The sequence below is a fragment of the Lipotes vexillifer genome, unplaced genomic scaffold (assembly GCF_000442215.2).
Source record: "Lipotes vexillifer unplaced genomic scaffold, Lipotes_vexillifer_v1.1 scaffold935, whole genome shotgun sequence".
Classification (NCBI taxonomy): Eukaryota; Metazoa; Chordata; class Mammalia; order Artiodactyla; family Lipotidae; genus Lipotes; species Lipotes vexillifer.
The window spans coordinates 69,917-83,804 of NW_006777895.1; the positions used below are offsets into that span (position 1 = coordinate 69,917).

At 41.6% G+C, this 13,888-nt stretch overlaps 1 protein-coding gene across 4 annotated transcripts in view; it reads left to right on the forward strand.

Annotated features, from left to right (window-relative positions):
- Positions 1–9,258: 9,258 nt before the first annotated feature.
- Positions 9,259–13,888, forward strand: part of SCAF8 (SR-related CTD associated factor 8) — an 81,315-nt gene continuing 76,685 nt past the window's right edge. The window contains exons 1-2 of one of the 4 annotated variants that reach the window (XM_007451346.1): positions 9,259–9,384; positions 9,722–9,805. Coding sequence is in view for 3 of the 4 variants with exons in the window: in XM_007451343.1 (XP_007451405.1) it covers positions 9,304–9,431; positions 9,670–9,805 (264 nt within the window). In the remaining variant the exon portion in view is untranslated. Of the gene's footprint in view, positions 9,432–9,669; positions 9,810–13,888 lie in introns of all 4 variants that reach the window. The other 3 variants (XM_007451345.1, XM_007451343.1, XM_007451344.1) reach the window with 3 other exon arrangements.

Here is a 13,888-nt window from a genome sequence, read left to right on the forward strand (position 1 = left end):
GAGCCTCCAGCTAGAAGAAATGCAGCCCTGCTGACACCTTGATTTTAGCACAGTGAGACCCACTGTGAACTCCTGACCTCCAGAACTGTAAGACAATAAATCTGTGTTGTTTTAAGCCAAGTTGGGGTAACTTGTCACAGCAGCAAAGGGAAACAAATACACTCATTTCCCTTAAGAATTCATCTGCAGGATTTCCTTAAGGCCTTAAAAGAAGGACCAATATTTCACAGAGGACATGTATTTCCTTCTCCTAGTTGTCTAGGGCAGGGGTCCCTAACCCCGGGGCCATGGACCAGTAGCTGTCCGAGGCCTGTTAGGAACCGGGCCTCACAGCAGGAGGGGAGCAGCGGTGGGCAAGCCATCGAAGCTTCATCTGCCGCTCCCCCTCGCTCGCATCACTGCCTGAGCGAGCCCTGCACCCTCTCAGCCCCCCACCCCCGCTCCATCTGTGGAAAATTGTCTCTCACAAAACCAGTCCCTGATGCCAAAAAGGTTGGGGACTGCTGATCTAGGGGCACTACTATCCCGGGAACACTTTGAACTACATTAAGGGCTAGAGGTAACATGATTTTGAGCTGCAAATCCGTGTAAAGGCTAGGCTGTGTTATACTTTTCGCTATTCCCCTCTCTTCTCAGAGTCTCCTGGGTGGAGAGAGATGTGAGTTTACTTCTGTTTCACCCTAATCCTGGGTTGCAACCCTTTGCAGGTCTAGCTCAGTGTAAAGAGACCCTCCTGTTAGACTTTCCAACTTGGGGGCTCCCAGGCTTTGATTTCTGCCCCCTTTACCCCAGAAGGCTGTCAAAACCCAAAGTTCAAGTTTGTCTGGGATGGAAAATACACCCAAGGCAAAAGCAATTTCGGGGTCTCTCTGGTCTCACTTTCTTTAAGTTTTGCCCTGTTTTCAGTGCTTTCAACGCTTTGCATATTTTTCTTTCATTTAGCCAGCATTTGTTGTGGTTTTCAGTAATGGGACTGATATGAATAACCTAGCCCAACATATTCCCAGGCACCTATTAAAAATTTTGTCCTCTGAATCTGTCAATTCTACCATCTAAACTTTTGGATGATCTGATTTTGCTGTCTTGTGTTTCTGTTGGCTCCAACTCACGATGCTTTGTTTTCCTGTTCATTTATTTGTTTGTTTAATTATAATCTCATTTTCAATAGACCTTTATTTGTCAAACTTCTTTGAAGGTTAGGGTGAAGTCACTTTCCCCCAGAAAAAAATTGCAGTTGTATTTTCAGTTGCCTGGAGGCATGCCAACCCAGTACCAATTAAAAATAATTCCTTTGCTTGAGGTTTTTTACATCACCCAGGTATTATGAAGTGGACCACAAACATGCATGAGGTCTGACTTGTGGTTACACATTCTTGTGGGAATTTCTTCCCTTTCTTTACTCAGTTCTGATGTTGATACAGGAATTTCTGTGCTGCTCCCTCCTCCCGCATCCGCCAACACCTTTTGTTTTATTCTTCCCTTTACACTTTAACCACTTTGCTGATGGCTCCCTTTTGACACTTAGCTTTGTACAAGGTTCTTTTATAAGACTAAGAGAGTAGATCTTAAAAGTTCCCATCACAAGAAAAAACAAAATTTTGTAACTATGTATGGTGATAGGTATTAACTAGACTTATGGTGGTGCTCATTTTGCAATATATACAAATATCGAATCATCATCTTGTACACCTAAAACTAATATAGTGTTATTTAATTATTTAAATTAAAAAGACTCCATAACTTGGCCATCTCATGTCCTATGTACATATCAAAATCAAAGCTTAGTGACACCAGGGATTGGCAGGGCTCTGCCATTACAGTGCTTCCTTATTTCTCTAGATTTCTGCCTCTACTTTTTTTGGCTTCTAAGACTGCTTTTACTCTTTATCAACATAGCAATACATTTAAAAAGAAAATTTAAATATTTTAACGAGTATTGGTAGTTGCTATGCAATGGAGGTGTTTAGGAATCTGCTCTGTCATTCTGTCAGAAATTCATCATTTTAAAGTGTCAGCAGTCTGCTGGAATTTAAGGGACTAAGGCTATAGTTCCTAAAGTAGGTACCATGGTGTCCTGACCTCCAGAAGTCCTCTCTGACCCGGAGGATAAGATTAGATTCCATTTCACCACCATTTTATGCCTTGAATGCGAATTCTTTCTGCCTTCATACTCAATTCTCTTTTATAACTCTTCTTGATTACTAACCCATTCCTCTCTACAAACAGTTTATGTGAAGTAAGTCAAAATAACATGACAGGCATATGATCATTAAGAACTTTTTGAACTTTACATAGCTCTCTTATCTCTTCTTATTAGAAGCAGAACAAAACAATAAAACAAGATCTTAACCCAGGGCTTCTCAGACAAAGATGGGCATTACATAGTAATAAAAGGGTCAATCCAACAAGAGAATACAACATTTGTAAATAGTTATGCACCCAACATAGGAGCAGCTAAATATATAAGGCAAAAATTAACAGACTTCAGGGAGAAATAGGCAGTAGTACAATAATAGTAGGGGATTTTAAAACTTCACTTACATCAGTGGATAGATCATCCAGACAGAAAATCAACAAGGAAATGTCAGCCTTAAATGACATGTACCAGATGGACTTAACAGATATATACAGAATATCCCCTCCAAAAGCAACAGAATACACATTCTTCTGGAGTGCACATGGGACATTTTCCAGGATAGATCTTAGGTTAGGCCACAAGACAAGTCTTAATAAATGTAAGAGGATTGAAATCATCTCAGGCATCTTTTCCAACCACAGTGGTGTGAAACCAGAAATTAATTATACAAAGAAAACCAGAAAATTCACAAGTATGTGGAGATTATACAACATGCTACTGAACAACCAATGGGTCACTATGTTGTATGCCTAAAACTTATATAATATTGTACATCGACTGTACCTCAATTTTAAAAATATATAAAAAAAGAATGCTCAAAAAATAAAATAAAAAGAGGGAAATCCTGCCATTTACAACAACATGGATGAACTTGGGGGACACTATTATAAGTTAAATAAGCCAGACACAGAAAGACAAATATTGCATAATCTTACTTTTCTGTGGAATTTTTTTTTGAAAAAGGTTAAACTCATAGTAACAGAGAGTAGAATCTTTGTTACCAGAAGCTGGGGGTGTGGGGAGAGGGGAGATATTGATCAAAGGGTACGAACTTTTAGTTATAAGATGAATAAGTTCTAGAGACAGCATGATGGCTATGGTTAATAATAATGTAATGTATACTTGAAATTTGCTAAGAGAGTAGACCTCAAGTGTTTTCATTCCCCAAAAAAAGGTGGTAACTATGGGAAGCTATGGATATATTAATTAGCTTGATTGTGGTATGCATTTCACAATATACATCTAAACATCACCTTGTACACCTTAAATGTATATAATTTTTATTTTTCAATCATATCTCAAGCTGGGATGCAGGGAAGACCTTATCTCCAAATACAGTCAAATTCTGAAGTACTGAGGGTTAGGACTTCAACATATGAATTTTGGTAGACACAATTCAGACTATAACACCGCCCAAAACTGATTTTTAAAAAGTGCCTTGAAACCTTCTGACTTAGATTAAAATCTATACAAATTAACATATAAGGAATAAACTCAAATCTTCAGAAAGCCATGATTTTGCTAGTCTTATTATAGGCTTCAAATTGAGCCAAAAGATATTAGCATAAAAACAAAATAGGTATCAGAGAGATATTTGCAGTGTTTATTCAATATGGTGTAGGAAAAAGGAACACTGAAGCTTGGGTATACATCAGGGGGAAGGATATAAAAGTTCTAGCCACTAAAAGTTTCTTTTTACAATTTAATAATTCAAAGCAACTGTCAGATTATTAGTTTCCCAGCTACCTTGGTGTAGAAGACTTTGCCTTGAATAGTAGACATGAGAATTCCAGTCACTTGAATGAGATATATTATATAGTAAATTAATAAACTTAGATTCTGGGGGGCATATGTCAGTATCTTGTGTTTGGTTATTATTGGTTTGTCCATGAGGCTCTGATCTACACTGGATGAATTAAATTGAGTTACTAATCCATCAACATATGAGGAATACAGTGGTCACAATGTATTGTCAAAATGTGAGGCCTTATTTGGACAGCCACGTTGATGCCACTTAGCACAGTGCCCTCAATTTATAACAGCTGTTTGTATCAGAAAGGTAGACAGAGTTTAGGGATATAAGAAAATGCCTTTTGGGTGATATGACCTCTTTCATCATACCCTGAGTCTTCTCTCATTGTATTGCAACAAAATAATTTGGTGTCCTTTTCAATGATCTGAAATGAATGAAAATTCCTATAGTCAGAAAGTTCCTCTGTCATTTCACAATTGCTGCATAAAACTTTAAGGCAGGCAAAACAGCTCCTTCTCACCAGCAACTTGAAGTCATGTCCATTTGGAAAGTCTGGGGAACAACGGAAGGTTGTGTCTGTGGGTTGGGCATATACTTTGGGTCAGGAGTGTGTGTGTGTGTGTGTGTGTGTGTGTGTGTGTGTGTGTAAGTAGTAAGGAAAGATTCATTGTGAAGGAAAAAGACACAAATCTGTTGGTTTACTCATTGAGGGGCAAAGGTTAAGCTTAAATCAATATTCAAACTACAAAGCCTGGAAATTTAGAGATTTTTTTTTTTAATCTTTGACCACTACTACTGATAGCATGTGCTGTTTTACCTTTAGCTATTTGAAGAACCACTTCTTTAACAGAAAACAAAACACATCTGCCAAACTCAAAATTCCTACTTAATTTAAGTGAAGCTGGTGGAAGTAAAATATTTACTTTGTACCTTTAACATCTTATGATTCTCTCAGGAAATATACCTGGTTTCACTATCAAGTTTGGTGAGTTATATTGTGCTCATTTAAAATAATAAGACTGGGAATTCCCTGGCAGTCCAGTGGTTATGACTTGGTGCTTTCACTGCCATGGGCCTGGGTTCGATCCCTGGTTGGGGAACTAAGATCCCGCAAGCCACTTGGTGGGGTCAAAAAGAATAAAATAAAATAAAATAATAAGATACAAAATTACCAAATTATTGAAATGGGGAAAAAATATTTTTAAAAAAACCCTCGGAATCCCAGCACCCTAATTATCTTTATTTTTTATATCATTTTTCAATCTTTGCATATATACTCTTAAAACTAAAATATCAATACATTAAGTTTGTTTTGTATTTTTTTTGTATTTGATAGGCTAACATATGCATTTTCCCTTTCCTGTATTTCTAGTCTTATTCTAACCATTAAAAATATTTTTAAAATTGTGATTAAGCAAACGTAATATTTACCATTTAACTATTTTTAAGTGTACAGTTCTGTGACACTAAGTACTTTCATACTCTTGTGCAACCATCATCCCCATTCATTTCCAGAACTTTTTCATCTTCCCAAAATGAACTCTATGCCCATTAAATACTAACTCTCCATTTCCACTCTCCCCTGGCAACCCCCATTCTACTTTCTGTCTTTATGAATTTGACTATTCTAGGTACCCCATATAAGTGGAATCATACAATATTTGTCTTTCTGTGACTGGCTTATTTCACGTAGTATAATATCTTCAAGTTTCATCCATGTTGTAGCAGATGTCAGAATTTCCTTCCATTTTAAGGCTGAATTATATTCCATTGTATGCATATACCCCATTCTGTTTTGTTTGTCCATTTATCTGTCAATGGACACTTGGGTTGCTGCCACTTCTCTCTTTCTTTTTCTTTTTTTTGCGGTACGCGGGCCTCTCACTGTTGCAGCCTCCCCCGTTGCCGAGCACAGGCTCCCGACGTGCAGGCTCAGCGGCCATGGCTCACAGGCCCAGCCGCTCCGTGGCATGTGGGATCTTCCCGGACCGGGGCACGAACCCGTGTCCCCTGCATCGGCAGGCGGACTCTCAACCACTGCACCACCAGGGAAGGCCTGCTGCCACTTTTTATTTATTGTGAAAGTGCCACTATGAACATGGGTACACAGATATCTGCTCAAGTCCCTGTTTTCATTTCTTTTGGGTGAATCCAGAAGTGGAATAGCTGAATCATATGCTAATTCTATTTGATTTTTGAAGAACCATCATATTGTCTAGTCATTTTAATTGGCTATATAATATTCCATTTTGTTTCTGTGCCCTGACTTACTAAACCATTCCCGAAGTGTTTCCTGAGGAATCTCAAGTTTTCATTTTTTTCATTGGATGGAAATTAGTTCTGGCTTAGATAGTGCTCCAGGTTTTTTGCCCTTGTTTAAAAATAACTCATATACATATATAGCTACTTCTGATAGCTGATAATTGTTTTTTGCTTACTGCCACCTCACAATGACTCCCCTTATCCAGGACGTGCCCTGTCGATGGGACTAAGTCCTCTCTAGCTAGACCTCTGCTTTCCAATGTGGTGGCCACTAGCATATATTTAAACTTGAGCCAATTAGAGTGAAATAAAATTAAAAACTCATTTTCTCATTTGCTCATGCCATATTTCACATGCATGATAGTCGCACGGAGCTAGCGCCACTGAATTGGGCGTCACGGATATAGAACATGTCCACCATCTCAGAAAGCTCTATGGCGAGTGCTGCTTCAGACTGTTCTTGACTCTGACCACTTGGTTACGGCTGAATTAGAGCCTATGAGTTACTTCCCAAAATGATTAAGTCCTAGGGGAAAGGCCAATGATAACTGCACTTGGAAGAGAATGCCATAAACTCTGGAATGTGAGTTTCATAATTCACAATTGGGAGTATTGCTTCCAGTGGCTGGGTTACTCCTGCCCGCTATTTCCCACATTAATTTCTTCAGAAAATAAATTATTGGTCTTAAGTTTCTCGGTGATGATCACCTAATCCAAGCTGGGTCAATCCAGTTCCTTACTTTCCTCTTAAGGAATTTGGAACTGGGAAGGAGAGGCTATCAGTCAGGTCCCCTAGATGTTTAGAACTATAAAACCAGGAGCGACAGTCATATCCTACTAAGTAAAACAGAGAGTGGATAAAGCAACAGAAGGAAAACTCAAGCTGGTAAGCAGATAAGGCTGCTTTAGGCTTTCTAAATTCTGGTTTGGGTGCCTTCCTTAAGCCCATCTGCATTCCTGATTTTGGAGAAAAATCTGCATCCTAATGGTGAATTCTTTAATGCTTAAGCTAGCTCGAATTGGTTTGTTACCTGGGAATCAGAATCCTAATATACATACATACATAAACTACAGACATAGGCATTGACATGTTCACAACGTAGAGGTGTGTGTAGTTGTGCACAAACTTTGCATTTACTCTTTGCATTGTGCCTCCAGACTCCCCTTTACCCTCCTCTAACGTTTCTCTACTTTTCCTCTTGCTTTACTTCCTTCTCACTAAAAGAGTGTGCTTAGGTTGTCCTCTGCCTATTTTTTTTTTCTTTTCCGTCCCTTGGTCAAAATACGCCTTCTGCAATCCTTCTGGCTATGGAAGCTTTATGAAATCAAGTCCTGTAATATGTTAACAACGGATTTAATTCTTTTTTAAAAATATAATTCTTTAGCTTGTATTGCATCTTAATCTCTCAGGCCTAAGTAATTCGGTCAACATTCATTCATGAATGACTGAATAAATAATCCCTCATAGGCCAGAGCAGCAAATGTTGAGTGTTAAAATCTGGCATGAGCAGAACTGAGTGGGTACTTCTGCAAGTCACAGCATGCTACTGTCGATGAACTGATTAGGAGAAACCTCTGGCAGGAGGAAAGAGAATGAGGAGTCAGCTAGGAAAGAACGAGAGCAACAGCACCCCAGAAGGCAGAGGCACCCAAGTGTCCTAGGTAGGAAAGCACTCAGTGTTGTCAAGGAACAAAGGAGACCACTGTGGCCAGAGCAAAGAGGACAGGGAAAGTAGTGTGAGCTGAGATAGGTAGGACCTTCGGGCCATAATAGGTTAAGATAATATCTAAAGTGCAGTGGGAAAGTCTTAAAAAGATTTAAACAAGTGAGTGACCTGAACTGATTTGTGTATTAAAAAATTCCCCTCTGGCTAGAGTCTGGAAGATGAATGACAGGGATCAGCTAGTTAGGAGGCTACTGCAATTGTTGGCAAGAGATCATAATGGCTTGGCCTATGAACTTTGTGACACGTTCGAGATTTTGAAAGTGGAAATATAAGCTCTTACGAAAAAGTTATCCATTTTACCTTCTAAGTAGCCAGCCACCGTATTAAAGCTGTCAATGAAGTAGGCTCTAAAAAGCAGACCCTAAAATGTCAAGAAGCGCCTGCCTTCCCCAGTTTCACACGGCTCTGGGCTCAGTTCTTACAGTAGTACCTTGATTCCAACAATCCTCTAGAGATAAATTCTGCCGTCACCTTTCCCCCCTTTCCTTTGAGTGAACTTCGGAGAAATGATTGCTGAAAAATGACTCCCAGTAAGACGACAGTGGTGTTTGGGGTTCAGTGATACACCCCTAACTTTTAATTTAAATGCTCGCTTTGAATTTGGTATCGGTTATCTTACATTGCACGAAGTGATAGAGAAGGCATTTTGCTAGCAGCGTCTATTTCATCTAGGAAAACGGTATTCACCCTCTGCCTCTAAACCTAGGGCAAAATTCCTTTAGAATAATTCATCTTTCATAAAAGATGGGTTCTTTCGCCTATGGAAATCTTGTGCGTTCTGGGCACGGCTTCCCGCTGTACAGACAAATGCACTCATTGTCTAGACCACACCGGTCCCCCCCGGATTTTATGCAGCGTGCATTTCCTGCACTGAGCTGCTTGCTCGCTGCAGGCGTGCTTCCCTCGTCCCCCTGCCCCCGCCCGGATCCAAAGCTTTTGTTTCTAACGTTTTCTCCCGACGTTATTAAAATGCTTGGGCACATCGTTACCAAATAAGTGACTGACTAGGAGCTTTTCCGGCTGTTAACCTTTAGGCCAACGTCCAGTAAAGTTCTGAAAAGCAACTAAACCTCGTGTAAAGGGGTCAAGCCACATGGAAACAACGGAAACGTGTATATTATTGCCTAAACTTGCCGGGGAGACAGTTGGGTTTTTCTTAGAGCAATGCTTTGCAGTGGCCCCAAGGGCGCTCCAAGAGGCAGCAGCACTCGCTCCCGCAGCGGCGAGGAGGTGGGGTGCGAGCGAGGGGCAGGGGCCCCGGGAGCCGAGACGAGCGGGGCCTCCTGGCGGCGACGCTCTGGCCCGCGCGCGCTCGATGGTTCCGCGCGGCGGCCCGGGCCTGCGCGGTCCCGTCGCCAGGGGGCGCGCTGGCAGGCGCCGCGGATCTCCGAGCTGCGCGGCCTGACTCGTGTCCGCCATATTGGATGCCGCAGCCGCTGCTGCCAGCGCTTCCTCCTCCGTCTTCGCCGTGCGCTGCTGGTTCCTACGGCCCGAGCGGCGGGGAGGTGAAACAGGAGCCTGTCGGAGGAAGAGGAAGAAGGGGGTGGAGAGTGTAGGGGACCGGGCTAGGGGGTGGAAGCCCGAGACCGAGCGGGGCGGAGAAAAGAAGGCGCCCAGCCCCTCCCCCGCCCGCTGCCAACCAGCCCCGGCAGCGCCTCTGTTTCCCGGACCGGCGCTCCGCCCGCCCTAGCGGCCATGCCGGGGCCTCGCTGCCCCTAAAGGAACCTTTCCCCGCTGGTGCTTGCCCTTCCCTTCCTGCCCGGGGTCGCAGCGGCCCGGCCTCCCGCCGGCGCCCCCTCCTCTCAGCCGCGTCGCCGCCCCCGTCTCGCTCTCCCCACCCAGTGCAGTGGCCGCCGCCTCTTCCGCCGCCGGGCTCTGGGCCTCCGCACCGACAACATGGAGGCTGTGAAAACCTTCAATAGCGAGGTTGGTATTGTACTTTAGCCTCCCCTCCTACCCACGCTCCCCCCAACCCGGGACGAGGCCACCGCGGGAGGGTGGGCACTGGCCCGCAGTGCTTTTCAGGGTGGGGCGAGTGGCGGCCTAGCCGTGGCCGTGGGGGAGGGGTGTTTCTCTGCCCCGGCGCCCCTCCCCCGATTCCGTGGGCGGAGGGCTGGAAGAGGGCCGCCCCGGGGCGGAGGGAGGTTCCGGTGTCTCCAGCAGAGTACTGAGTGGCTGCGGGGCTGGAGGGAAGGCCTGCTTGGGCCCTCCCCCGGAGGCTTACGGCAGGTCTCTCCGGGTCAGTTCCGCCGATGCCTGGCCCGCCCATCTCTTTCCTGGGCCTGCGGTATTTTAACTGGAGGCCGGGCATCACCGCCCAGACCTTTCCCGGGTCCTTAATGAGGCAGGCCGTGATCGGGGGTAGTGCAGGCAGAGCACCTACAGGGGTGATAACCTGTGGTCACCTTGCAAGTAGTGTTTGTTTATAATTGAGATATTGTTGGCTAGGTAACCTGCCAACTAGGGACTTAAGCTAAGGGCATGGTTGATCGGGAGGCGAGATTATTCTGCAATTTCTCCTATTCTTACTCCCCCCCTGTTCTCATCATCCGACATAAAGACAGGCAGGGAGAGTTGTGCATGCAGAGGGAAGAGGCTGGAGAAGCATTTCCCACGGGCTCCTTCACGTGTCATATATAGGGCTAGATTTTTAACAAGCAGGTGTCCAGTTTTCACTGTTTAATTGAGTTCACTAGTCTGAAGGGAGACAAGTTTTGATAAAATATTTTTAAATCTTTTAAAACTCCGGTAGGAATAGACCTTAATGCTAACATTAAACAAGCATTTAACAAGTACATATCTACACAACTGGAGTTATCCTTACCTGTATGACTTACTTAAAAATATTTTAATGTGATGTTAACTAAATTTATATAAATTTTATGAACTTTTCATGTGGAAGTGCTAATACTCTATTCAGTAGTATAATAGTGATATTCTGAACAGGGCAATACTTTAAAAAGCTGTTTTACAATTTTATTTGTTTTCCAAAAGGAGAAAACTCATTTCCTCCTCCCTCCCACCCTCCCTCTTTTCTCCCTCCCTCCCTTCCTCCCTAGAATTGACATTTTGGAAACTTAGCAAAGAGGCTAAAAGTTAGATAATATGTGAATTAAACTCTCCATATTAGACTAGATAGCAGTGACACAGTTACATGAAAGCAAGCATTTTTTTGGAAAGGATTTTCTTTTTCAATACTGGATTTTCTTTTTTCTTTTCTTTTTTTTTTTTTTACCGCTTCTTGATACAAATTAGAGCAGTAGACTTGGGAATCTTTTCCATTTTTTTTCTGAATTTATAGCTGATAATTTGGGTCAGATTATAAAATTTGGTTCCACCCCACAATACTCTTGTCCTTAAAATCTGGAATAAAAAGGGTACTGTATGTTCCAATTTATTGCTAATAGTTTCATGGCTCTGCAGGGGGGAAAAAACAACAGGTCTGTAGCCTTTTTATTTGCTACATGTGGTGCTATAGCACTAAGAGAATGTTAAAGTGTTTTTCTTTATTATAAAAAATATCCTTTCTCTTATTTCCTTGCAATTATTTGTTTACCCTATGCCTTTTTGTTGGGTGCCTCTCCTATTTATCTTGGGGGTTCCTAATATGTACCCTCCTCCATTCCCAGCCCTCCCTGCCATGTGGTAGATACAAACAAGTGGTTAGTACACTGTGGTTGGTCACTGTAAAGCGAGGTGGATTACAGGTGTTAACAATCGGTTTTTCATTTTAGCATTGATGTTAAGGGTAAGGAGCCTAACATTTAAATGGCTGGCTTGATGGTTCAACTCTTCTCTCAGCTAATCTTCATAAGAACTTGAGATTTGTAGTAGTATTCCCATTTTAGTTTATGTAGCACTCTCTCTTTTCCCTTTACGTATTTCAGAGACCTTAAAACATCTTTTAACTTCCTATTTACTAATACGCTGGTACTTCACCATATTTGAAAATGGGGTTGGCTTAAAAATTGTAGCAGTTAACAGTCATAGAATTGAGGAAGGGCAATAGATTTTGAGGAAGATTCAGAAGAATATACTTTTTTTTTGCTTTAAACTCAAAGGACATAATCCTGTTTTTTTCTGATTTCTGAATATAGTTTCTGTGAATATCTATAATACTTGGTGGTGTAGTAAAAATTTGTTGTTGCAAGGAAGTGTATAGTGGGAAATAGTTCAGTAATGACGTTTTTCCATTAAATCATGTGTTGCAAAGTGCAAAAATAAAAAAGGAATCTGAGTTACAGGATTAGGAGAAAAGGATGTTTTAGGATGTTTACTTGCAGTGAATTTGGCTTTTAAAGGCATCTGTCCTTGGGCTGAGCCCAACAGAACTTTCTCTGGCAAGTTTAAAGGTATCTTTGAATCATTGAATTGTCAAGAAGTGCCATTTGCTTTATAAGGCACCACAATTTAGCTTTATATGTATAATGTTTAAAATAAGAAATGCTTAGCTTTTATAACTTGCTAATTATCAGGTTTTTCAAGATCAAAAAAGAAGACAAGCAAGCAGATCTTGGCTTGAAAACAGGAACGTGCCAGAGATTTTAAAGTTAAGAATATAGGTTTTTAATCTGCAAATTGTGGCTAAGTCTCAGTCTGAAAGTGTGTGGTCTTCTGCAGGATATGTCCGAGTCATGATGGCGAGTCTGCCTGCCTGCCTCCACCCCCGCCCACCTCCACCCCCCCAACCCTTTTCTCAAAGGGGCTTTGTGCCTCCCTACCCCATTTTCAAATGCACTGTCAGAAGATCCTTTACGTGGTAAATCCCTCGTACTTATAATGAGTTAAATGAGATTGAGGCTCAAGAACTGATATTTAAGTGCCCATTGTGCTAGTTTTGTGGGAAAACTTTAATTTCCAGTTAAGCATCATCCTTGTGATAAAAGTTTATCCCATGACCACTAATGTCAGTTCTGAAATGATGAAAGAAAATTTGTCCGGGATGGAATATAAGATTTCCTAACGGTCAGTGCTTGACCTGAGCGGTTAATTCCAGAAGAATTATCATCATTACAAGGTATTGTAGTTACTGCTGCTCAAAGGTGGTGGCATTTACTTGTTATGATGGTTTAGAGTTCTCACCTCAGTGGAAAGGGTCTCATCTTTATCTGTTTAAATCTGTGGATTACGTTAGGACCACAGTTGATTACTGGAATGCAGCAATTTTATGTGAGCTGCATATTTGTACACTGTCCGTAAGACTCCTCCTGTGTGGAGGTTATTGTGGTAGGGTTTTTGTTTTTGGAAAGAGGGAAAAGAGAATAGCAATACAGGACCCTTTCCTTAGAAAATTATAACTTAATTGGAGAGGGCATTTTAGTAACATAGGAACTCTTAAAATAATATGTGGAAAATATAAGAATCTCTTATGCATTATAAAAATCTGTTATGCATGAATCAGGAAAATTATTGCAGTTTAATTTTTGAATTTACCTTGGTTCTTAAATTCTTTACTCATCTTTAGGATATCTAAATTCTTAGTGTCTTTTGTTCTTAGGATCCTTTGGTTAGTCCGATAGCTTACTCTTTGTTTCAGGATGTAGCCCTTTCCAGAGTCACTTTAACACCCAGTACATTTTCCTCTTCTGTGCCTTGTCTTTCACATCAATAGTGAAATCCCATCTTCATTTTATTCCATTTCCAAGTTTGTATCCAGAGTGTTCATTTGGTTAACTACAGGACTTTTAATAGTCTTTCCACCGATATCTAGTAGTAGGCATGGTTTGGTAGAGAACAATGGGAAAGGTAACGGGAATAATAAAAGCATGTGAAATTTGTTTTTATATTTTACCCTTGTAGTTCAGGAAAGGGAATTTATGTGAAGTAGCTATAAAACGTTGCCTTTTTCTTTCTTTTTCATGTATGGGGGAAGTTTCTCTCTCCTTTTTCTCTCCTGTTTTGATTTTCCAGTGGGAGTTTTAATTAGTCTTTTTTTTTTTTTTTTTTGGTACGCGGGCCTCTCACTGTTGTGGCCTCTCCGGTTGTGGGGCACAGGCTCCAGACGTGCAG